The sequence below is a fragment of the Melopsittacus undulatus genome, chromosome 3 (assembly GCF_012275295.1).
Source record: "Melopsittacus undulatus isolate bMelUnd1 chromosome 3, bMelUnd1.mat.Z, whole genome shotgun sequence".
Lineage (NCBI taxonomy): Eukaryota > Metazoa > Chordata > Aves > Psittaciformes > Psittaculidae > Melopsittacus > Melopsittacus undulatus.
The window spans coordinates 103,862,841-103,889,878 of record NC_047529.1 but is presented as its reverse complement, the minus strand read 5'-3'; the positions used below and the strand labels follow the sequence as shown (position 1 = coordinate 103,889,878).

The following is a 27,038-nucleotide window of genomic DNA, read 5'->3' as shown; positions in this document are numbered from 1 at the left end:
TATTGATTAAATAGCAGTAGTTTGTTTAATCTAAGTGTATTTTTGCTATTACTGCATTACTTCCAAGTAATCAGGGTAATAGTCATCATCAGTGAAATATCACGTTAGTTACGAAGTAATGCCGTAAGAATTGATTTAGACTTGGCAGGAAAGGAACGCTTTCTGTCATACAGTGCCAAAGCCTGATTTGGATTATTAGAATGAGAGTTTTAAAGATAATTTCTATGTGTTATAAACAGGGTGTGTTTTATAGGCTTATAGGTTATTCCATACTCTGAATATCCATTATATCAAAGAACACCTCAGACAGTTAATTATGCAAAACATCATGTAAGTAATTGCACAGTATTATTATGCATTTAACAGTTTTATTGATTTGCCAGTTGCTCACTTACAGTATTTAGAGCTATAAACAAGGGATGCTCACCCTCAGTTGAAATAGGTCCAAGGAAATGAGCTAAAGATAAATGACGCTAGTATGCATTGTTGCATCAGATGTAGTCCTTAAACGCAGAAGCTGTCAACAATGATAATTTGCAACACATTGGGGTATCTCAGGATCATTTCCTTCTTGTTAACAAAGTGTATCAGCCAGGAAGCACAGTGAATCAACTTGAAACAGAAAGGGAAGGCATAATGAATATGTATATATACAGGGGGGAGGAGGGAGGTTCAAGTAATTCCCCCTCATTTTGGAGGGTCTGCAGCAGTTGTAAGTCAGCCACTTGAAAAAGCAGCATGGAAAACAAGCTAAGTGCAGCCTCTCAGAATAGATACAGATGTGAAGGACCTCAGATAATGGTTTTGTTTGCTGAACTCAAAAGTGTGATCTTCCACTGCCTTCTGTGTAGGAGGTGCTTTAGCAGAGCGTGGTCAATGGCATATGGAGCAGTAATAACTGTTTGGGAACCTGGATCCTCTGTCAGCAGTCATCAGCTAACTCAGGCCACTGCTGGTAACAACATGATGGCTTCAAGCATTGCTTCTTCTGTTCCGGCTGCTGGTGGCTGTGGCAGATGCTCTGGAAGACATCGCTGGCTTGCTTTGCTTTCCCTTACCAAGGTGAAGGTTTCAAGAAAATGTAAAAGGAAGAAGAAATTACAAAGCCCAGTGAAACATTTAACATTTGTTTAAAAAAAACCCCACAAAACAACAAAGCACACCAGTGTACCCTTTCTGTTTTGTACAAGGTGCTCTTTACTACATGGTTGCGCATGTGTGCTCATTAATGAAGATGTAATGCATAATAACAGTTTTGTTTGTCTGTGCATGGCACAAGATTAGCAATTCTTTGCAATTAATGATCTCATCCACTAGGTTAACCAAGCAGGCCGTACGATATTCCTTATTAAAAGAAGAAGTCCTTTCTTTTTCCTTCTCCCAACTAAGCCGGTGCACCTTAATGCAATGATGATATGTTAGACCCAGCAGTTGTCAAAGCATCGTATTACTGTGATGCCATAATGACACCCTGTCTCTGTAAAGTAGTCATGTTTTCTCAAATCACACGTTGCACCGTTGATTTCTGACATGACACTTCATTCAGTCGCTTTCCTTTTCTTTGGCATCTCCATTCTCTGACAATAGCAGCTGGTGCCCATTTTCCTAAGTGATTCACATTTTGCCACTTTACTAGAGTGCAATTAGCTGAAGCAGAAAAAAAAATGCTCAGTGTAAAGCAGCTCAGCTGAAATTGTTACTCAGCTCTTTAACAGGACCCAGGCAGAGTCTTGAGGTGTTGTCATGGGTGCTGAAGCAAGAAGCAACGTTTTCATTTCTTCGTTCACAAACATTTTTATCCTCTTACATTCAGAGAAGCAGAGTATGGGAAATCAGCTGGAACATGCTGCGCTGTTTTCTGCCTTTTGATTTTGGTGTAGACCTGTGAAATGATACCAAAAACAAGCATGGCACGTGAGAGGGAATGTGATCTTTATGGTCAAAGCAGGGAGCTGGCTTCTATTCCTGTCTCTGCTATATACTTAATTGTGTCACCCCCGACTTTCTTTCATGCATTTGTTTCCATAGTTAACACTTGAGGATAACAAGACCTTTTTGGTTGACATCTATGTGAATCAGTGGGATGTATCCTAGGAAGATCAGATGGATTGCACTGATGGTGTAAAAAGTTCCTAGGTGTGCATAATAACATTGCCTTGCTGATGCTCCCATGTAGTGGCTGTCATTAAAAATGTCAGCTGCTAACAACCTATTCTGACATTTCTGGAAATAGTGTAATTGTGAAAATTCATGTGCAGGTAAAACCAGACTTTTGTGTTGGTCTGCAATAAAGGTGCTCACTCTAATTATTGTAACTAATTATTACTGTCACTAAAACCACCAGTGCAGCTCTGAAGAAGTGAATGATGCTGTAAGCAGAGCTTTTCCTATTGGAAAAGTGAGCCTGAAATGTGTTTATGGCTTATGAAGTATTGGCATGTTGTTTTGACTTCCTTTAGGTACTGGTAAGAAGGGATATGAGGGGAAAAAGTAAATTTCTAAACCAATTGCATGTATGGATGGAATATAAAGAGCTCCCAGTGATTCGGGTGGGAAGGCTTTCTTTTTTAAGGCTATATACTGTAATCAGATGCAGTTAATTTTTGCACTCCTCTTGTCTATTGATACTGATTTAACCAGTGTCAGCACTGTCAATATCATTAGTAATGTGGCAGGTAGATGGAAATACAAATGTGATTGCATTAATAAATTCTTAATATATTCAACCTTTCATAAGCACATAGCATTACAATTTATTCACTATTGTTTAAAGCAGGAGTTGCATATTGAAGTGATCTCTCATTGTACCGTTCTGTCCGCAGTGACTGGCTTCAGGTTTACTTAAGCAGAGTAGTTGTGAAGTAAATTTAGTAGAGATGTATAGAGCCATGCTGTATATTGCATATTACTCAAGGCTTGCAGCACCCTGTGTGGTTTCTCTTGTATAGGGGCATGGAAATGCTTCTAGAGCCAATTAGGTATTTTCCCTAAAATTACTGAGCTACCATTTGTTAGAAAACTTAACCTTAGAACAGCTCATCCCAAACGGAGCTGCCATTTATTTGACTTAAGATCTAGTAAAGAAAAAAAACAACCCCACCAAGGCTTTAAAATAAATAGTGCACGTTTTTATATGACACATGTTATTTCTATTCATAAACCTTAACTAAATTTAGATTTTTATTAATCCAATGTGACCTAAAAATTTTGCATTAACAGCACAATGTGGAATTGGGCTTATTCTCTCTGAATGCAGATAAAGCCATCATCTTGAAAATAGCTCTTTCTGACAAAAAGGTGTTCTTTTGAAATGAAGTCTTATTCACTACATTCCTCTTAGAGTTAATGTGAATTTTAGTGCCTCTAATTTTAGATTGAAGTGAGGTCTAGAATAAAACCCACCGGCTGACAATTGAATTTATAGATAGTTGTGAATATTTCAGGCTTGAATAATAGAGCTGTAGAATTTCAGACTCTGAGAGGAAGAGAGAATTAAACTCCAACTGTAGTTTTAGACTATAATGCAATGGTGTCTAGGAATTCTTCAGTGTAACGAGCTAAGTAGTAATTAGGAGGGAACTGAGGGAGGGATTTTACAGAGATCTGGCTTAGGCATTATTCCAAGTGTTCAGCATGATAATTTGATGGTGGTCACACCTGCCATCCATGTAAGATGGCTCTTGAATTACTTTTGTTCAAGCTGTGGTACAGTAACAAAGGAGGGAAAGCCGAAGGTGTCTGTTGCCCACCCACAGCTAGTATCCAGCCTTCCTCTGCTTCACCTTAGGGGTATCGGGAAAGTTTTTGTCCTCGGAGTCAGGTGCTGTTGTTTTCGCTTTTCTTTGGGATGGTTAATGTTTTAATTGCATTTGTGCTTTGCCAGCATGTGCCAATCAAGACTATACTGTTTAAGCTGTAGACAAAAGCAGCTCTGTCTTGGTTAGTACCAGAAACTGCTACTTCAGAAGCATCAGCAGACTAGCTTTAGCCTAAGCAACACTGGTGATCAGATAATGCTTGTACAACTGAGACTGTATGTTGGTTTTGACTGCTTGGAGTGGGAGATAGCTGCCTTTGCACCAGCTAAAACCAGGTGCATTTGGACAACCTCATAATTGCCAATGTTTTTTTATGGGAAGGGAAGGGTGATGTTTGAGTGTATTATCACACAAATCTGAGAAAACCAAGCCAGCAACGGGTGTCTTAGGCACAAACATGCCATCAAGCTGTAGGTGGAGACTCTTATTTTGGGACTTTATATGTGGAGTCTCAGCAGATGGGAGATACCTGTTTGGTCAATGAAAGCACCTTGCTGTTAGTGTATAGAAAAGTAATATACAAAATAAGTTGGTGGAATGTGAAAGGTAATTGATGCTTTTAATCATAGCTATATAAAATGAAGTGTCAAAGAGAGAGGAGATGGAGACACCGTGTTTTAGTACCCTAATAACTTCTAACTCTAGTCTAAGATCATAATGTATGTGAGAGCAGTCCAGTAATTATAAGGTAATAAGTGGAGGGGTGGTATAAGTGCTCTAAATTAAACGAAATTCGCAGAGCTGCTGGAAGTCAGTGCCGACCTGTTTTCTTTCAAACGTTGACTTGAGAAAAGTGCTTAGCCCAGAGTGCAACTAAAGAGACAAGAGAGAGCTGTCTATTAATTACAGCACTCATTAACAGTGACGGCCACAAGGCAGCAGATGCAGAAGAAGAGGCACATGCTATTGCAGGCTGGCTAGGGGATTTCCCTCCCGCCCCCTTCCACTTCTTGAAGAAAGGACAACATAAGCAGGTGGTCCAGTGTAATAAGATATTTTCACAGCTTTAACCTTCCCATTTCCTTGGTTTATTTACTAGCACCAGGTAGCTCTCTCCTCTTACCTCCCCAAATAGATACTGGTCTTAAGTGTGGATGGTAACAGTTTTGCTTGTCAGTTTTGCTGTTTCCCAAATTCACATGTCATTTGTTTCCAGTAGTATTTTACAGTGAAAATTACAGCTATTGATGGGTCCTAAATAAGATCTGTGGGCACTGATTTTAGGGTAAATTTCGTCCTAAGAGGGCACCTTTAATGAAGGCTCAGGCTTTGATCTTGGTTTCCGTCATTGGAAAAGAAGGCAACTCTCTGGATTTGTGCCTGTTTTTCTATTGGTGAACTTGATTCCAGATCTTGAAGAAGAAATTTATTTTATTTTTGTGATTTTACTTCATACACAGAAAGGTGAAAAAGTGAAAGCAAGAGCTCAAAAATGACTTTGGAAAATTAATTCAGTCGAATTGTCTCGCCTCATGTGTTTGCTTTGAAAACATGAATCTGTAGCTCTGGGTGGGTGGCCTTATGGGGTCGTTGCTTTTCTGCTGATAATGTTTCTAGAGAAATGCTCATATCTGTCACCTGTACTTTGGCAGCCTCTGAGTTTACTGTCAGGAAAATGCTGAGTAGGCCATTTGCTACTGTGGTCTTATAATCACAGCGGGGAAAAAATGAAGATAGTATCTGGTTTGCAGCTTTCTAACTGTTATTTTTGTCCTTTGTTCTCCCTAAAATATGTTTAAAACTGAGAAAAATCTTTGGGATGGCTAGACAAAGAAGGTTCCTCCCTCTCTCATATAAAGCACTAATTTGTCAAATCAAGTGTTACATGGTTTTGTTTGAAATGTTTAATTCAGAAAATGTGAGAACTGAGGAGTAAGATTCTCTGAAAGACAAACTTCTATATAAAATTTCCTCTGTGTTGGGTTTTTTTTTTTTAATCCAAGAGTGGAAGATGTAAAATGTCATTCCTATAGAGCTGCAGATATATGGGATAGTAGCATGGTTATTACTGGTTAGTCTGAAGATAATGGCTGGAAAGTAATTGCAGGCAGAGCTGATGAATCATTTCACTTAGATTTTGTGAAAATGGAGTCCAGCCGTAATAATTTGTTAGAGTTTCCCATTGGTGTGCTACTGTGTTGCTAAATAGCTGTATCTATAATAAAGCAGTATTAATAAAGGAAAATAAAGAAGACTTGCTCTTCAGTTCTGGGATTAGATCAATAGATGATGGACACGTGTTAGTGAAGGGTCTTGACAAATATTAATTACAGAGCAGAACCTTTATGTGATCAAACTCAGAAATATTTGTTCCTCATAGTGATGGGATTTATGTATAAGGAAAGTAGTGATGGCAGAAAGATGCCATTTAATAGCCAAGTCATCCAATGGATTTCCTTAATTTTTGACTCACTAGATGACAAGTTCAGTATCCAGAGTTGATGTGAAGTTGACACATAGCCTAGAGGGCAGGTGGAGGGGACAACAGATGGATTTGGTCTCTTTAAAGTTTTTGTTTACTGCCTGTCTGGAGCTTTGACAAAGCTCTGTCATGCCCTTATGCTGATTACCTTCTTGTAGAACAAGAGGTATTGACTAATGAATGAATGATGTGCAGTCCCTAACCCTTCTACAGAGCAGCCTTTAAGAGCGCTGTCTTTAATACACAGATTCTTCTTTCTCTCTCTCTCCCCACTACAGGCTTCTCTGCAGAATGTCAAGCAAAGATCGACACATTGATTCTAGCTGTTCGTCGTACATCAAGACGGAACCGTCGAGCCCTGCCTCTCTGACGGACAGCATCAACCACCACAGCCCCGGTGGCTCCTCAGACGCCAGCGGGAGCTACAGTTCCACCATGAATGGACATCAGAACGGGCTGGACTCACCTCCCCTCTACCCTTCAGCCACAGGGCTTGGAGGCAACGGGCCGGTCAGGAAACGGTATGACGACTGCTCCAGTACCATCGCTGAAGATTCACAGACCAAGTGTGAATATATGCTGAACTCGATGCCCAAAAGACTGTGTTTGGTGTGTGGTGACATTGCATCAGGGTACCACTATGGAGTGGCTTCCTGTGAAGCTTGCAAGGCTTTCTTCAAGAGGACAATTCAAGGTTGGTTGTTCTTTAAGCTTCTTTTCTCTCTTTTGCTCTAAGTAAAATAGTGCGATCCTTGACTCAATCCTGTTAGGACTTCAGGCTATATCTTTTTGTTCTTCATAGTATTTAGTCCTACAGAAGTTACTCATGAAAAAGCCTCTTTGGGCTTCTTTGGGAAAGAAGCCACATTGATTTTGGTTACGAAAAACATTGAAGCCGTCTAGTGCACATTCAGGTTTGTTTTCTGTATGAGTTTCTCATTGACTCCCATAAATGATTTTTGAGTAGAAAACTGATTATTTTCCAAAGGTTGTCATGGGTGCCTCTTGAGCACACCTTATTGCTGGCACATGGAGATCACACTTGCATTTGACTCCTAGTTATACCACTACCATACTGGAAATTGTTACAGAAATCCAGCTTATTTTGGTTAAAACACTAGTACATTTAAAATTGGAACAAGATCCAATGGTGTAGTGCTTTGTGAATATCAGTGTATGAATAACTGGTCAATACGATAGACAGTGGCCTTAAACAGGTTCAACAGCTATCTATAAGATCACATTCTAAGGAACGTAAGTTGGCAGCTTTTGGTATCTGCCCAGTACTTTGTACTAATCTGCTCTCAATACCTGTTGCAAATACACCACATATTTTGTCATAAATCAGTACTAACGGGATAATTTTCATAACCCCTTGTTCTAGCATCGGAACCAATGGAGACAAAAGGACCTTCTGCTTTGATTTAGATATCAGTCTTTCGAGTATAATTGGAGGTGCTTTATTTAAAGAACATGAGTTCAAGCTTGGCCTGTACAGGAATATAGTGTCACATTAAATTAAACTCAAACTTCAGAGACTAAAATTAGGTTGCTAAGTCTAAATTTAAGCTCTTCAGTAAAACCTGCTTGATTTTCATAGATGTTGAGCACCTGGAATTCTCAGGGAAGACAATGCAATCTGGTGGCATGCTTTTCTTTTTAGAAAATAGTTATGTTAAAGATAATAAAGTTGATTTCAGATTGTAATTTCATATAGCCCAAAGTTTGAAACATTTGATCAAGATTTCTTAAATACAGCACTTCCAATATTTAAAGTAAAATTAATAAGGGAAATGTTATAATGTTTACAGCTAGTAAACAAGCATATCTGTGAAGATTCATAGTAGTCTGGACTCGTATGTAAAATGGGCAGTAGCAGTATGCTGATTTCAAATCTTTGTGTTGGAAAAAGTGGAAAAAAAGAGGTGATTTCACTTGACCTTCAAGAACATTTTCCAAAAACCTCAAAAAATGTTTTTAGTGAGCAATTTGTATTTTGTGCTTGCTAAACTTCAACTGGCAAGTCTGTTGTTATAAATGGTATTTAATTGCTGTGTGATATCTTGTCCTATAGAACTGAACTGTTGCACAGTTATTTTAGTTATATTTTGAGCCACAGAAACGTCAGCTGATGGAAGTGTTGACTTCTGTCAGTAATGGGTAGCCTGCAATTTTACACTGCACCATAGACAGCAAGTTTCTGGGCGTGGAAGCACAAGACAGGGACATCGTTCTCCAGATTAGCATCCTGGACTTGGCCACACAGCTCAAGATAGAACTGGCAGCTGTACCAACAGTCTCAGTGTGGTTAGAGCGCTTGCTGCATCAGCAGGTGACAGTGCTGTGAAGACAGGAAAAATAATGCAGTAAGGCAAAACCAAACATCAAGTGGAAAAGCAGTAATGAGGAAACTAAAAATAGAAAGTTTGTTACCATCATAATGTCATGGCAGCATCTTCAGAAATGGTGCTGGACTAAACTTACAGATCTAGTAAGAGTTTTCTGGTACCATCCAAAGTAATGGAAACTACTTATTTGAGTGAATCAAACCATGGATTGTGGTAGGTGTCAAGAAGTATAAAAGAAAAAGTCGTGTTTTGCATGGGCAGATCCTACCTTGAAGCTTGGGTGAAGAATAATTCCCCTGAGATTTCTTTGCTGTCAATGATAGAATTCAGTAGTCTCAGTATTCCTAGATGTCATTCTTCCCTGTATCACTTCACTTCCTGGTTCATACCACATTCTTTCTCTGTCTGTTTTTAAAGGTTGCTACATAACTGCAAATAACAAAATTGGGAAACAGAAAAACCCAAGAAATTTATAAGTACAGAGTAGTAAACCAGATTACCTGAAGTGTTAAATACTATAACTGTGCATTTGTAAGAATAACACATATCTTGGCTCAAAGAAGTGCTTATTTTAAATGCTAATAATTGTGATGGGTTAATTATAGGTTCAGTGAAAATGAATGTTTGTCTTTTCCCAGACCTTTCTTGTTTACCATTCATCAGTTACTAAATTAGCTCAGATTCATAGAACCCAAGTGCTGCTCATGTTGAAGTCATGGGCAAAACTACCCTGAATTCAGTGGGCTCAAGGCTGAGCTGGTGAAGTTTTAGATTAGGAAGCACATTTTGTGTTCATGTGAGGTCTCATGTCTTTTCCACTAAGTCAATGGGAGTCTTTCCATTCTTTCCATTTCAGAGGAGTCTTTTGAAAGCTATCTGTACACCACCAGCATCTGACATAAGACAAAGTGCATCACAGGGTGCCTAGCAGCCCCTTACATAAGGTGAATATCACTCTAATGTAGAGCATACACCTGTTTTTAAGGGTAATGGAGATTATCATTCCCTTTCAGGCAATTTAGTCTAAAAATGTCTTTTTCTGGCTGATGGATTTCTCTTCCTCCTCTTACTGCCTCTTACAGTCCCTGCTAATTTTCTTAAACGTGAAGAAATTAAATGAACCCTGTCTTGAATAATAAGGGGGAGTAATTTTTCCTTTTTAAAAATATATATTTTTAACATAGCACAAACACGTATTTGGGGCTGTGGTTAAAGAATGCATAGATTACAATAAAAATCAATGATCAGAAAAAAAATTAGAAACAAGAAACTACCTGGCCAAAACCTCAAAAAAGGCAGCTGAATATATAAAATCGGTATCTTCTTAGGTCATAGTAGAATCTGATTATGTTCTGCCCCCTTTTTGTGACACATCAGGGTTGGGAGAACGGGATGTTCTCTGCTCAGCCTAGTACTCAGCTGCAGCTCTCAGTTTGCTTCTGGGATAATTTACGTGGTGGCTGATTGCAAACGTCTCACAGAAATACACACGCAGCCAAATCTCCCCAAAATTGGCTTAACATCAACCACAGGAGAAAATAGCAACGTCTAAAAATAGTTAGAGGTCCATTGATTTTTAGGGTCTCTCCACAGTTTTTTGCTGTGCTGCTGCCTTATCTTGAAAACTCCAAGTGTTCATTAAAAGGAGAGCAAAACAGCATTTTCACTTTTCAGCTGGGTGCAAAGTCTTGTGTTCAGCACAGAGGTCTTGTACTTAACTAGATATTTTGTGGTGACTATTCAGTGTAAATACGTCTCATTATTTGGTCAGTTATCATAAAGACCACTAAGTACATGTTTTGCATTAATAATATGGAATTTTTCAGTGCCTGTAACTTAAACATTTCTGCAAGCAGACTGAAATGGTATTGTTGCTTTCAGTAGGAGGATGATGGGACTTCAGAGAGTCAAAGACAGTTTATTACTTTGTTTTATTTTGTAGCCTTCGTCTTTCTGAAGTGATGGTCTGTGTCTAGACAATGTTCTGTCTTCCTCCTTCTTCCTTCAGGGCTGTCATCTTTGGACTCTTTAGACTAGCGTGAAAAGATAGTGTGAAAAACCTAGGTATTGATAGGTTGCCTTCCTCATAAGGCTTGTTGCAAACGTGTCAGAGCTTACTTTGGACAGTGTTTAGTGTTTTCCCACAAAGGCTGAAACATTTTGCAGTCAATAGCCTTTGTTGTTCTTGGGCTTTGGCTTGTCTGTTTGGGGTTTCTTTTGGTTATATGTTTATTTTTTAAGGAAAAAACTGTTGGATGAGCAGTATTGAGACAGAAATCTTATGTTTATACACAGGGTGAGTAAAGCAATAGATAGTAAGTAGCCCTGGAACCATACCCTCACTGTCTCATTCTGTAACTTTATCGTTAAGAGTTGTTGCCTGTCCATGTCTCCTAAAAAAGGCAAGAAATATTCCATCTTGGGAATACTGTTGTCCTTTGTGTGATTATGTGAACTCACCAAGGCTGTCAACTCATTTTATACCTTCAGCCCCACAGTTCTAAAGTAATGTACTTCCTGTGGTCTGTGAAGCCTGCCCAGACTAGGAGCTAGATTAAACTGCTTGGTGCTTTGTTCACCTCTTTGGTTGCTCACAGTTGTTTTTACTCCCTTTAGTGTTCAGGTTTTTCAACCCTCTTTAGAGTGTTTACTCATTACTGAGCCAACTGGATCTATAAATATACAAATGCTTTGCAATAAATACTTTTTTTGGGTTTTTTAAATCAAGAAGTTTTTAGTCAGGAAAGTTAGAACTAGCTATGTAAATTCAGATAAGGCAACCTGAAGTTTGTTTCAAAGTTGACCGTGACTGAAGTGGTTTCCAAAGATTAATTTGCATATCTCAAAGCTGACTTCCGTAACACTAGACATTATTTTTGTGGAGGAAATGTAAGGAAATTAAGTAAGATTTTATGGCTTTTTGGCATCTTTACTGGTAGCTAAAATTATAAGTTTTTTTATAGGAAGATAGGGTGGAGGCTTGCATCTTGATGCGATAGTCTCTGGACCTTGGTTCTGGGTGCAAAGATGCCAGCCCTCTAGTGAACCTAACACTAAATGTCACATGAATCCATCATTACCTGATGAAATAATTCACCTTCCTTATATAAGTGAAAGTCTGTGTATCAGCATTTTTTTCAAAGAAGATTTTAAGTAAGCAGTGATAGCTATCTTCCGTTTCCACCTGATTTCTCTGTGCCTATGGGCTAACCAAACTAGAGAGTATTTTTAATTCCTTCCAACATGTCTTTTAGTCCTGTCATAACGTCATTGTGTAACTGTGGTAGCCAAACAAGGTAAGCCAATATAATATAACCACACTGAAGTCTGAAAACCAGAAAGAAGTTTGAACGTGTACAGATGGTTGTCTCCTTTTTACTGTCTCTGCTTTCCTTAGAGCCATATAAGTTGTATACTGCATTTAGTTTATTAGGAAATCAGAATGAGCATCCTGTTTTGGGCATGGCAATTTCAAACCCATCCGAAAAACTCAGATATGCTGTTTACAAATAGTACTGATACAGGGTGTGTGTGGTGTGTGTATATATATGAGTCTGTGTGTATGTGCATATGGATTTGTATATATATGTATATGTGTACCATATATATATGTATATATATACACACACACACCGTCTGCCAGTACTTTCTGTAAGCAGCATATCTTTCTAGTATGCTGTTTATACTTATATATATGTGTGTATATATATATATATCTATATATATATAATTAGGGCTGGATCTCTCTTTGTTATAAACATCTCTGAAAGCTTCCAGCCTGCTTATGAAGCTCTGTCTATTTGAAACTAAAGACATGAAGACTCAGCAAGTGATTTATTTAAGTGTTTGGTTTGCAGCTTTGCAGACTGAGGTGTTCTGTGTGCTCATAAACAAGCAATGACAATTTTCCATGCTACCTTGGTAGAATGTGTCAAAATCAACCTAGATAACATACCAGTAGGAACAAAATATAGAAGGTTTTGCCTTTCTGACTTGGGCAACTCTTCAGTGACTCTCAGGTGGCAGGAGACCGGTTCTGTTTGTGTCTTCAAAGCATTGATTCTCTCTTAAGATGACCTAAATGCCCTTAATTTGACTTAATTGACTCCAGTGGTAGTGCCTCATACTGAAAATTGCGATGGTTTTCATGATGCTGGAAACCCTTCTGCATGATGTTACAGTCTGATGCAAAAATGTCATGTAATCAGATGAACTAGCATCATGTTTACATTTTCATGTTAAATCTCCATTGATGTGGGTTTCTAGGAATAAAAGAAAAATAAATAAACCCTACACTTTAGAAATTCTGAATATATTATAGTTCAGTAACATAATACATTGGTTTCTTTTAAGCAACTCAATATAGTAATTTCATTTAAGATGTACTTTTGAGCTGGCTGTGTCAGTCTGTCAACTGCCATCTTAAACTATATTATATATATGCACACACTAGCTTCTTCTTCTGATTTTCTTACTGTAACAGGAAAGGCAACACAAGGAACAAAAATGGTGAATACAGTCAGCAGCTCCAGATGACATGCAGGAGAATTCATAAGTCTATAATTCGTAGAGCTGTCTACAGTATCAGGTGAATCCGTTGAAAGATGTGTCAGCACAAAGTGGATTCAGTTAGGTTGAAATCCAACCTCATTCCAACCTGATCCCATTTCTGAAACCTTATTGATAAGATTACTTGTACTTGTGAAAATATTTACTTATACTTAAATTCAGGTGAGTTCTGACTGCAGAGTGGGGAAAGGGAATCTGCAAGAGCTGAAACTTTAACCTGAGAGAAATAAATTTACTTTCCTCTGTTCAGCTTTACTAAGACCTGTAAACGTCACAGATGTTTTTAAGTCCATATGGGACTTTTTCTGTATCCTTCTTTCCCCAAGTTAGCCCATGACTATTTCCAAAAGCACCCAATTCTCAGTTTCTCTTAAACCACAACACTCAGGAAGTACTTTTTCTGTTCTGACTGGGTTATATATCAAGATGTGACCTAACATACCGTAGTGCACTCTGTGTTGGTTTAGATTCTTCAGTCTCTCTTCGAAAGACTTCTCTTTTGCTAATTCCCATAGGACCTACAGGTGTAATCCTGGCCACCTTTTCTTTTCCAGAGTCCACAGACAAGCAGGTGTATTCTTTTGGGTCTGTCACCCAGGAAAAAAGAATGAAGGTGGTACCTTGGGTAAATGTTACTGCAGAAAGACTGAAATCCAGTGGTGCAATAGCCTCTATTAAGAATAATAACATTTGATTTTTAAAGACAAGCTCTTGGAAAAAGTGTAGCAGGTTACAGAAGCTCAAGGAGAAAGTTTGGGAGAAAAAAATGGGGCATTATTGAATGTAGATAGAGATACTGATACATGTTTTTTTGTGAGCTGATTATAGCATAAAATTATGACACTGAAGGAATAAATAATTCCCCTCTGTTGATTTACCTTTTTTAAATTTTTTTTTATTTTTATTTTTTCTTCTGGACGTAAATTCCCACATATCAAACGTTTCAATACTGGTATCTTCGACATTCCTCCTATTTTTGTAAGTGGCTCATGGCCTGTCTTTCCAAACATGTTTTCACCCTGTATCTCAGTCTTCCTCATGTCTTATCCTTGCCCAAAGATTTTCTGAGCATATTCCATTAGCTCATAGCAATCCTTTTACGTCTTCGGTGTTACAATATCAAATGTTGCACTGCGAAAAGGAAAATAATGCTTCTGCTAAGAATTGCTGTCTGCAGCTTCTATTCTTGTCAGTATTTCTTTCAGCCTGTCACATGGACTGGAGCCAGTTTCTAGAGCCAGCTTTGCACTCTTTATACCTGTGAGGTTCTAAAGTTGTAACTGTTGATGACAGTAACTTCATCTGGGATAACATGCTAAGGCATAAGACCCAGTGCTTTTAGTGGCCTCTTCTTCGTCATGGTTCTCCCTTTTCGTCATCTGTTACCTTCAGTGTTGCTTACCAGTACCATGCATGAAATGGCCAAAGTGGTTTTGAGAACCTTGGCTAAGTCCACTCTTTTGGCTGTCTTGTAAAGCCATTGAGTAAGTCCCTGTACTATAAAAATCATACTATGACTCCACATCTCATTCACGTAACCTCCAAACCTCACCTGTGAGATGAAAGAAAGGTATCTTGGCCCACTTATCCTCGAGCTGTGTGTGAAGATTTGACAGTGAAGTGTCTAAAACCAGCAAGCCTGTTATACAGCATGTTAGCAACTCACCTGCTATCTCAAGATGTAATGGCATCATATTTTTACTGAATACATTGCTCTCGATAGGCACAGTGTATTTTAAGTGTTTTCTTATATTTTGCCTGAGATAGTAAAGTTTAGCAAGTTAGTAGAAAAAGGGAACTGTTTTTAAAAGGAGAGAGAGGAAGGGGACTTGCATTGGCATAAATCCCATTGTATTATTAAAGCACAGGGCAGCGTGTTTGGGGAGTGAAGATTTGACATATTTTTTTATTTTCAAACATCATACTAATTTACATTACTCAGCCCTTTAACTGCCAAACTGTAAAAGTCCATTATGCTACTGAAAGGAATATACAAATTATCCCCTGGCATTTTAGACAGGAGTTTTACATATACACTCTTACCCATCAGCCAGAGCTGCATGATTCTATTAAAGAGTAAGTGAGAAAATTATATTGCCTGCAAACTAATTGTACAAAAGACTCTGAAATAAGTAATCAGAGCCCAGTCCTTTCTGAAAACCAGCCAAAAGATGTTATAAATTGTGCGATTGTTCTTGTCAGCACAGTTTAAAGACTCTGAGCTGCCATGCTGATTTTGTTTGCTGTGTAACACAGCTACTTCTACAACTGTTGACAGGGCTGGGCAAACTCAACATGCATTCTTGCTAGCTGCTCAGTTTCAGCCTCTAGCATCCTGCAGTTGATGAGGAAATGGTAGGGTTTCCTTCTGAAACTACCTCATTATAATAAAATGCAGGTCTGAGCATACTGAATAGGTGCAGAGTACCTGTGAAGCTGTACAGATTCTCAAACACCTCTTAAAATAATTAGTGTCTTTATTCTTGGTGTATAGAAGTAAATAAGAAACTGTGAGAGCTGTAATGACCTGCGCTGTGCAGTAAATTTAGGTCTTTACCAAATACATATCCACTAGTACTTTGAGTGCTAGGTAAAACACATTTTGTGCATATCCATCACAGAATTCCATGAGGGTTTTCTTTTCTAAGGAAAGCTTGCTAACAGAAATTAAGTCTATCCATGGGATATTTGATAAAATACTGCATTCATATATGAAGTGATGACAAAGTGATTAGTTTCCTTGAACTCTTACAGTGGTCTAACAGTATTCTAAAATGCTGGAACACTTTCAGGAAACTAGCTATGGCCACTGGTAAGATGTGGATCTTTGCTGTAGCAATAAACCCAGTTACTGTAACTCTGCTGAGTTCATTGAAGGAACTCTCCAACATCTTCCAAGTTTAGCTAGCATAAAAAACTAAGATTGAACATCCACTGTAAAATATAATTCATTAGAGGAAAGCAGCCTGAATTGATGGAAGATCCCCCTTCTGAACTAAAGTATTGGAATTTAAGTGACTAGAATGAAAGCTCATTTTAGAGCTCTTAGGTAGCAAGAATCTGCAGAAAAAATGTTGTTGTCTCTGTGCAATGTGCTGCACGCTACAGACCCTTGCCATACTTCAGAGGATTTTGCACAAAACTGGAATAGCAGGGTATGGATTAGAAGTGTCTTCTTTGGGAAATAAGCAGTTTTGCTTGTATTTTTCTGGGTTTGAATATTACTTTTTAATGTTGACATCCATACCTTTGTCATCTACACCTTTGCACAGGGACTCTATAGTGGGAGTGCCCCACTTGCCTCAGTGGAGAGTTTTGCTGGTGAAGTGATGTGTTATAATCTCAGTCTTGTTTTAGATGAAGATCATCTCTGACCTTGTGCAAAGATACCTTTGATCTTGTGCAAAGCAGCTCTGATTCCCTGTTTCCTTTTTTTTTTTAAATACGGATAGTAATACATTTATTAATATAATATGATGAAGTAATTAGATACAATTTGTGGAAGTCTTTGAAGGTCTCCCTATGTAGTGGTTGTGCCTCACTAAGAATGCCTCATTAGTGTGTGAAAGGGTAACTTTTTTTTTTCCTACGCTTGCTCTTACTACCCTTTCCTACCTATCCTTGCAAAACTGTTACTTCCCAATTTCACCAGTTCCTGTTGGAAGGAAGTTTTGCAGGAACTATTATGCTGAATTTCCAACCCACTGTATCCTTAATCAGCTTTCTTCTCAGGAGCTAACGAAGGGGAAGAAGACAAAGCTGAAGTTTGAGTTCTGTCACCAGGAACCGTTAGGATTCAGATGTACCAATATGTGTTTTATTCATCAGCATTGTTAAGTCAGTTGTGCAGAAATGTTTAAGAGGAAGAAAGCCAACAGAGTCCTCAAAGATTGTGCAAAGTATGCTGTACTGGCAGAGTACACATTGCAGCGTGTACCACCTCCTTTATCATGAATACTTAACCAATTTTCAATAGATGTAAGTGGTTTAAGTATTACTTCCTGTTGAATTAGCAGTTGTTGAGCATTTGAGTCTTTGTGCAATCCTGCAATCCACTAATGTGATATTTAATGAGGAGACATCAGTCTGGAGAAAGGTAGTCAATATAAATCAGTGTTTACAAAGTGTGATTAACTCTGAAATATTTCATCAATGCTGTGGTCCCAGGCAGGCTCAATGCTAATTATTAGAATCTGCACATGTTTCAGGGGACTTTGATGGACCCTGAGTGCAGCCAACATTGGAGCAGCAAAATTGCAATTATGCTTGAACTGTCTCTGATGACAATTTATGCATTTGGTGTGATGACCTCTTGCTTCCCAAGAGGGCAATAAACAGAATGCATTTTCATTAAGATACTAATGCACTTAATCACGGGGAGAAAGGGTTAGAAAATAAAGAAATACCTTTAAAGCAAGATGTGACAGGCTGATGGGGAAGACACCGTATTTAAAAGTCAGTTTCCTGGTGAAACTTGTGATGGCTGCAAAGTCTTGTCATACTTGAATGTAGTCATGTGCAATAGGATGCATGGCTGGGCAGATGAATAAGCTGAGCTAAGATGTTCTATGAGAAGTGCAGTGATACTGGGGCAAAAGAGAACAGATGTTCTCCCATTTGGACTTGGGTACTAAAGATGTGATCTAAAAAACTGTAAGAAAGGTACTCATGTATTTTACCCGTTTGTCTTCAGGCTTTATTTATTTATTTGTTTTAGTTTTGAGGATAGGTAGTATTTACTAAGCAGTAGCAAAACCCATAGAGACACTGTTTTGCCCAGGAGGGCTCACATTTAAGGGTCTAGCTAGTTCTAGGCTAAAGGAATGTTGGAGGAGGCAGAGGTATCAGCCCAGTTTTTGCAGTTCTGGTAGTTTGACAGTAATGACCCTCCTTCTTGTGATGCCTCTCAGTGCAAGAACTCTGTCTAAAGTATAGGGAGAAGGGGAAATACTGTGGCAGCTGTAGAATGTACTAGATGTGGTGGCAGCAATGTTGGTGAGCCCTGCCTGACAACACTGTACCTGGTGCTGTGGAAGAAGGGTGAAGCTCTGCAATACCTGTTACAGTTGATTGAGCAGTAAAGCACAACAGCTTCCTGTTCATATTCTAGACAAAGCAAGACTGAGTTGGTGGGAAAAGGGAAACAAAGAATGCTCAGCCTGGGGGCCAATGCATGTGTCTTGGTACAGACTATAAATGATAGTTTCCTTGTCCTGTTATTCCACCAGGAATAACAATCATAGACTGGTTAGGGTTGGAAGGGACCTTAAAGCTCATCCAGTTCCAACCCCCTGCCAGGGACAGGGACACCTCACACTAGAGCAGCTTGCTCCAAGCCACATCCAACCTTACCTTGAACACTACCCTGGATGAAGCAGCCACAGCTTCTCTGGGCACCCTGTGCCAGTGCCTCATTATCCTCACAGGGAAGAATTTCTTCCTAATGCTATCCTTAAACTTGGCTTTTCATTTTTACATGAAAGGGGTTTCCTTTCTATAACACTGTTTACTCTTGATATATTCCCAAATTAAGCACTACATCAGTTGCATGTGTACTCTTATGTCCATTGTGCTGGTCAGAGATTCTGAATACCACTCTTTTCCTGTGTTTCCTATTCCAGGTAACATAGAGTACAGCTGCCCAGCAACGAATGAATGTGAAATCACAAAGCGCAGACGCAAGTCCTGCCAAGCCTGCCGCTTCATGAAGTGTCTAAAAGTTGGCATGCTGAAAGAAGGTAAGACCGAGCAAGTCAATACGTATTTCTCTGCAAACACAAGCAACAATTGTAGGGCAATCAACAAAGAAGAGAGGTCGGTGAGTGTTCTAATCAGTTATTGTAAAGCCAATTTTCATGTATGATTGCTCTTCCTGACAGTCTGCTTCTAAGCTATGGAATCACAGTGTATCTACATAGAGTTCATCTTCTCTGGAGTATTTCTGTCTGTAGTACAGCAAAACGTACCCCAGCATCCAGTCTCCTTCGGTAGGTAACTAACAGAATAATCATCAGAATATATCCTCTCTTTTCTATTATGAATTCTCAAAGGCTTCTTTCCTCTGTTCCATATCCACTGTCAGTCTGTCTCAGTTCTGACAGAAGCACACACTGTGCCTTATTTCCCCATTGTTACTCCTCGTTTGCTCAGGACAAATGAAAAGGTTACCTCTCACTTTAACAAGGGTAAGTACGGAGTATGTCTGCTGAAGTTACTGTAACTACACTGAAGCAAATAATGGCACACAAAAGAAGAGAGTCCACCCCTCTTTTTTTCTTTAAAGCATATGAGAGGCCCCTGCCCCTCACTGTAAGTATATGTTGACTTTTTAATTCATTAGTTGCATTTTGAAGATACTGAATAATAGGTAAGTGTAAAAAAATATTTCTTGTAGTGGACTATTATTACCAAGAAGGAATAACAGAAGTTGTTATGGACTTATGAGCTAGATAAGCTTTTAAAATAAAATCAGATGTGATGTTTTCACAATATTGTCTCCAGTGAAGAGTGTTTTTGTACTAAGCAACCACTTTAAAATAGCCCCATGCAATTTTGCTTTGTCAGTACTTAAAAAGTTAGCTTTAACAGATGGCTGGGTTTTGTAAATCATTTGGTATTTTAAAACAGGTTGAAGTATACAGCTCTTAGGTTAAAATCCAAGAACAACATAGACTGGTGGAGAGATGATGGACAAATTAGGTCTATCACGTACCTACAGACATATTCTTATTGGCTTATACTTACTAAGAATAAACCTTGTTCTGTGCAACTGCTTTGGCAGATGCTATGATCCTGTGAGCCAAATCCTGCTGACCTTAGTCTTACTTGAGCAAAATTACTGTCAGATCCAGTTGGGACCTTACCTTAGTAAGAACGGCAGGATTTGACCTTTTCTTCCAGTGGTGATGGAAGGGTTCTTTACTTGCCAAAATCCTCATGTAACTGACCACTAGGAGGTTTTAAGTAATCACTAATTACTTCAAGGTTTAATTGTGATGCTTAGATAAACTGTAGAAAGAAAAGAATGTCTGAGGATGGCATCTTTTGAGAGGGACTGTGCTTCTTAACATCTTCTTTTAGTAAGTCAAGGCCCCTTATCACTGGTAACCTAATATACAGAGATATATTGGGCAGCTTGTTTGGACACAAAACAATGCTACCAAAAGTAAATACAGGTGAGTTAATTTAGACATTTTCTTTTAAATTTTGAGGGCACCATTGCAGATCCATTAACAGAAAGCCAACCGTATTCTGGGCTGCATCAAAAGAAGTGTGACCAGCAGGAGGTGATCCTGCCCCTCTACTCTGTTCTTGTGAGACCTCACTTGGACTGTTGTGTGCAGTTCTGGTGACCTCAACATAAAAAGGACATGGAACTGTTGGAACAAGTCCAGAGGAGGCCACGAGGATGATCAGGGGACTGGAGCCCCTCCCATATGAAGACAGGCTGAGAAATTTGGGGCTGTTCAGCCTGGAGAAGAGAAGGCTGCGTGGAGACCTCATAGCAGCCTTCCAGTATCTGAAAGGGGCCTACAGGGATGCTGGTGAGGGACTATTCATTAGGGACTGTAGTGATAGGACCAGGGGTAACGGGTTGAAACTTAAACGGGGGAGGTTTAGATTGTACATAAGGAAGAAATTCTTTACAGTTAGGGTGGTGAGGTACTGGAATTGGGTTGCCTAGGGAGGTTGTGAATGCTCCATCCCTGGCAGTGTTCAAGGCCAGGCTGGATGAAGCCTTGGGTGATATGGTTTAGTGTGAGGTGTCCCTGCCCAAGGCAGGGGGTTGGAACTAGATGATCTTAAGGTCCTTTTCAACCTTTACTATTCTATGATTCTATATATGTTTAAAGAGTCTAGTCTGTGTGCAGCTTCTGGAGCTGCATGAGGAAATGATGTGGCTCTTATATAAATGAGTAATTACCTCAGTAACCAAAACTGCAGATTTACTGAATTTCTGCATATGATTTTGGTAACTGAGGTAATTTGATAGACAATTCAGATGCACATTCTGAATCAGGCTTTTTGCATGCATGATCGTTGTCCATGAATGCAAATCAGCCCCACAAGTTTTCTTAATTGGAATTTCATAAATTTTTTACCCTAAAAGTACATACCTTTTTCTGAACAAAGAAATTGCAAAATAACCTTCTTTTCAAAGGAATTAGTTCCTTTGTTAACCCCACTCCTGGGCACATTATAGTTCTTCCACTCTTATTTGGAAGGGACCTTACGTGAGTTTTTCTGTCAAAACACAGATTTCTACTTTCTTTTAATTACTGAGTCTTTTATTTAGGGAGAGTTAATTTATCTCCTTTTCAGGTATTGCTTACCTGCTACATAATAGGACAACCTAAAAAAACAAGGGTGTTTTGGTTTTTTTCCTTCTTTAGTGACCACTTTTACTTTTGAAACCACTCTGACTCATAGTACATCTTTAGGACTGTACTTGGAATAGATATTTCTTCTCTTTTGTTCGTGTTAGCTTTGGAGACAGGTGATGATGTTTTTATCTATGGGATAGTCTGGAGATGAGTTTTGGGCTTTGACTGCATCCTTTATGCACAGAGTGAAGAAAGATGATATACTTATTTCTTTCATGTATAAGGTGGTGTAAATTTATTGATTAGCATGGATTTACACTGAGCTGAGATAATTCCTGCTGTATCTTAAATGTTTCTTTATGTACAGACAAGGATTTCAGTCCCATGCAGCATGTCAAGAGATCATGCTGCAGTAAATCTATTCAAATGTAAACCTGTTCAATTCAATTACCAGTTTATAATACAATTTGCTGCTGTAGCCTCCACGTTTGTCACAGCAGTCTCTACATGCTGATGGCACAGCATGCCTGGAAATTGACAGCCCAAATCTATTTACAAAAAAAATTTTGTTGCAGACCTGAAATAAAATCAAGTTTAAGCAGCTTTGAGAGGAGCATCATGTTCTTTACAAGAAGTGCACATCTGCCAGGTGCAGAAGTGTGCATTATCTCCAGAAATCTTACTGTGTTACTGGGGAGTTTTCTTCCAGAAATTTTCCTCAACAAACAGTCTTTTCAATGTGAAACAGTTACTGTGCTTTTTTTTTTTCTTCACATTTGGAAAGACTTTATTACTTTTTAGTAATTTTGTGAATTGTCATATAAAATTCATGATAGAAATCACAGCGTCTGGGAAAAGGTCCTGAGTTTTATTTTTTGCTTTTAGGACAAGGTCCGAAAACCACTTGCAGGAAATATATAGTGGGTTCTCTTATGACAGCTGCATGTGAAATCATTTATTGTGGCAAGATAATGGTGCTTTTCAGTGTTTCTGCAAGAGACCTAGTGTTAAGATTTTGGGGATGAGTTTTGGGGTCAAACACTGGGTGGGAATTGGATTTTTTTGTCACATGTGATACAGGGTGGAGCGTGGAATTCCAGTGCATACTCTCAAGGATGGCAATTAGGCATACCCAGCAGCACCTAGATCAAGATCCTTAACAGTTTATAAGTTGTGGACTAGAAGCTAGAGAAGGAAGGGTAAAGCAATGTCATGCTGGGCTCAGCTGGAGTGGGATTGAAGTGCTGGCTGCTGTCTGCCTCTCTTGTTGAGTAGCACAAGAAACTTAACTACAGACTGATCCAGAGGAACACTTTGGTTTAGTCCATGGACTGTTACTTAAAAACATCAGTCTGGGTGTATGGACTTTTTCTGAGTATATGTTATGCTTTGTATTAAAGCATCAGGAGATGCTGATGAGCTTTTTTAAGCACATGATAAATACGAGGGTGTCATATTTTCATTTCCTTTCCTAGGTAAAGGTTATTAGAAGCACAGCAGAATACACTTTACTCTTTTTGCGCTTACTTTTAAGGAAGAAGGTTTGCAGTTTTCTATTTTCAATTTTGAGTGACAGTACTATAAAAAAATCACATTTTCAAAGATCACAATTGTTTTTTTCTCCTGAAATAGTTTCTTTGTGCTTGTGTTTTGGTGGATTCTCTCAGATTCACAAGAACAGATGAAACAACATAAAAATTCTTGTGTATTCTGAGAACCTTTTCAAATGCATCTCCAGTGATTTCTTTAAATAATATTGCAATTGCTAAAAGGGACAAGGATGGGGGAGAAACAACAACTTGCCTTTTTTTAAAAATTAACACTTTTAAGACATTCTTTAGTTCTCAGTTCTGTTTAATCACACTTTGGTGGTTGTTGTAAGTGGTAGGATTAAATCTGTGTTCATGTGCAAGATTGGGTGTTTTAGTTATTTTCTGTTTTCCTGGAGTGAGAATAAAGGGGCTGTTTTGGGTTTTCTTTTCTAAGAAGGATATTAGATGTAAAACTACGTAAGTTGATACAGGAAATGATACGGGAAATCATGGGTAGATAACTGACATTCTTCTTACAGCTAGTCGATCTGCTTGAATTCTACTTTTAGTCTGCCATTAGTACTGTATGCATGCCTTTTAATGTCCTGTCTGTGGGATTCCTTACAGGCGTGTGTCTCTGATAGAAGATAGTGTTTCAAGCTTATTATAGATGTCCATGTGAAATAATTCCACTGGATTAATTATTCCAAAATAAAATCATTTTTTCTCTCAGATGCAGAGTTCATATAACTATCCTTCCAAGATGTTATTCTGTATGTTTCTATTTTATCCACAGAGGCAAGGCCATAGCTTCAGTTTTATCTGTCCCTACACTGTAGCAAGTTTAAAAACTTCAGTTCAGAGGGGAACCTACTGAGTGGCACTAATGCAGCTTTTAGACCATCTGGAATACTGTATCCTGTCTTAGCTTTTGGTTCTGAGCAGTGCTAGTTCATACTTAACACAGGACTGTTGACACCAAAACATCTCCCATACATCTCTCAACTCCAATACCTGCATGATATCAGAAGTTCATGGGCTGTTACCAGTGGCTGATCTGCATTGCTTATTATTTCAGTAAGTGTAGTTCATAACTGGGTGATGCATAAGGAAACAAATTGAAACTTATTTGAAAAATAAATCATATCATTATGAAACTGCAGAAAATTTGGGTTGCTTCACATAAGTAAGTTTGTATTTTCCTTAGGAATGGGTGTCCTTTGCAAATGACCATCAGTCATTTTGTACCCAGTTTGAATAGGAGTGACAAAACTCCAGCTTAATTAGTCCAGCTCTTGAAAATGGGAGGCCATATCCTCACCTGCTATTAGTGGAAACTGGCTTAGCTACATTAGACTGCTGTTTGGTTGGTAGGTTCAGCAATCTCTGTTATGGGTAAATTAGCTATATACCTTTTCATGTCTGTAAACCTTATACCTTTGCTGGTATATTAGTAGTCATTGAGCTCAAGAAATGAACAGAAACTCTCCAAGCTTATCAGCTATCAGTGCTGACTTGAGTGTAAATAGTAGTGCAGTTAGCGTATTGTACTTAGGTCCCCACTGAGTAGCCCTTAACACTTCTCAGTTATTAGTTTACTTGTTTTATATAAAAAGGTTTCATACAATCCCTCGAAGTGACTTCAGCACCCCTAAGGCAGTGGTCAGAGCCTGCCTTGTGTGTAAAGGAATTCTATGTTTTAATCTTTTTTTTCCTTTGGCAGTGATCTGTATAAAAGCAATCGCTGACAGTTTTTAAAATGTTTGAATGTTTGAGATGGTCAGAGTACTGTAATATATGAGATTGTTAATATTATTTTTCTTCTTAACATGCTAAAATTGGGGTTCCCTAAAGTATTTTTATTCACATTTTAAGAGATTTCATTAATTCAAATTTGAAAATTAATTCAGATATAAGAACACCTCTTAAAGGGGTATGTGTGTTTTAAAGTGTAAATTACTGAGTTTATTATGCAGAGATTACTGTGTGAACATCTTTGACTTGTGTTAAGCAGCAGATCGGATTAAATTATCATATTGATTCTTTCTGGTTTTGGCAATCTATGAAAATGAGTCCAATACAGCAAGGAGAACAAGCAGCTTTAGTCTTTACGTAAAGAGATGCATGTTATGCACAGGAGCAGATTAATGGATTCTCTCTCAAAATAATAAATTAAGCCATTTTCTTTATAACTAAAGATGTGTTATCATCTGTGTTTTGAGGCTTGCTTAATAGAATTCCTCCTAACAACATCTCCTTTGAAAAGGCCTGGGCATAAGACATTGCCAAGGTAAATTTCTCTCACAAGTCTAATACCATTAGTCTGCCAAGAAGAAAGCAGAGATCATTGTGGAGGAAGTTTTAGTTTCTGCTGCTTTCAGAAATTAGAACAAAGGGAAGGAGAAAGCACTAATGGTATTCAAAGGAAATATTTCTCTACAGGATGATAGCTAATAGAGTGGCGTTGACCTCAGTGATATTTCTTATGCTCTCTATTGTGATACTACACTTAAGAAGATCCTTCATTAATGCAGGATATTAAACAAAGCCCCTGTGTTACAAGAGTAAACACATTGTGTCTTCTATTGAAATCTCTTCTGAATAGTGTCCCTTTTCTATATTTTAGTATAGGGGGTTTGGTTTCTAGTGCAGATATTTTTTTTCAAAGTGTTTCTGTTCTTTTCCCTCCTTCCTCCCTTTTTTCTCCCTCTTTCATCCTTTCCATCCCCCTTTCTCCTTGCTATTCCTTTCTCCCCTACACCTTTTCGCTTTTCCTTCCTCCCTTCAATTTCTCCCTTCCCCATCCTTTTCTGTCCCTGTGCTCTCCCTTTATTTTATTCAACCTGTGCTTGGTTTAATCTATACTGGGACCTGTTAAATCTCCTTGGAAACACTAGAAACTAATCTCTAAGTGTTGTTGGTGTTCATAAGTAGGCCTCTTTCCTCCTAACTAAAATGTGGCCTGATAGCCCAGTTCACACATTAGAACTGACAGCTCAATTTGTCTGCCCTAAAACATGGCTCAGGACTATCCGGTCTCTGTAACTGATGAGGATGGACAAACTATTCAACTGCAGGTTATTGTTTATAGTGAGCCCAAGGAATGAGCATTTCTATTCATCCATTTAAAAATTACTTGGGAAAAAGCAAATATTGGAGGTATGAGTATGCTTTCTGGGGTTAGAAATCACACCAGAGTACCTACAGCTAAGGCCAGCTGTAGGACTGAGAAGTTCTCACACTGCTTGTGTTGCAGTGTTGTGCCAGTCTGGTTTATATTCTGCCTATGAGCGTTTTTGGTCCACATAATCACTGTGAATAAAACAGAGACATCCCAGCAATTCATTGGGCTCTGTCTTCAGAGAAGATTTCTCTCTTTCCGGGTACAAATCTGTTTTGTAGTTGTCAATTTATACTACTCCACTATCATAAAAGAGGTGGTATGAAGTGAGCGTAGAGAAAGCGGTATCATTTATACATCTGTGTTTGGCAACTATTTGCATTTCTTGGCTTCCCACACATTTGTGAATGTACTTTTCTTAACGTTAGCATTTGCAGATCTGGGGCCAAATCCGTTTGCTGGCATATTTATCTGCATCTTCCTTGAGATCAGCTGTCTGATTCTGCTTGATTCTGCACCCATATTTGTCACTGGTGGGAACTGCAGTGACTACACTTGTTTGCAGGGTCAGGCAGGCATCAACAAAGAGTGCATTCAGCCCGTAGTTATTTTGTAGTTTTTTTATTAAAAGTAGTGAGTTTGAAAGATTTTGAATGAGATTAAAATCAGCGTTATTTTTAGTGCACATACCTTACTTACTACCTCCTCAGAATGAGAAGGAATAGGTTCTGCAGTTCCACAGGCCTGCTTAAATTGGAATACCCTTAAAAATTAATCACTGTGATGAGAAAATATTAGTACAGTCTGAAACTGTCAACTGAACATTTGTCATTTGTCATTTTCTTTTGATCCTAAAATAAGAATGAAGCTTTTTTCTAATTATCTAGAAATTATAATTGCATCT

At 38.5% G+C, this 27,038-nt stretch overlaps 1 protein-coding gene across 4 annotated transcripts in view; it reads left to right on the top strand.

Moving 5' to 3' along the window:
• ESRRG (estrogen related receptor gamma) overlaps positions 1-27,038 on the top strand; it is a 456,497-nt gene that overhangs the window by 326,286 nt on the left and 103,173 nt on the right. For all 4 annotated transcript variants that reach the window (XM_034060952.1, XM_034060949.1, XM_034060950.1 and 1 more), the window contains 2 exons: positions 6,519-6,934; positions 18,779-18,895. In XM_034060952.1, coding sequence (XP_033916843.1) covers positions 6,532-6,934; positions 18,779-18,895 — 520 coding nt within the window. In that variant the 5' untranslated portion in view covers positions 6,519-6,531. The remainder of the gene's footprint in view (positions 1-6,518; positions 6,935-18,778; positions 18,896-27,038) is intronic.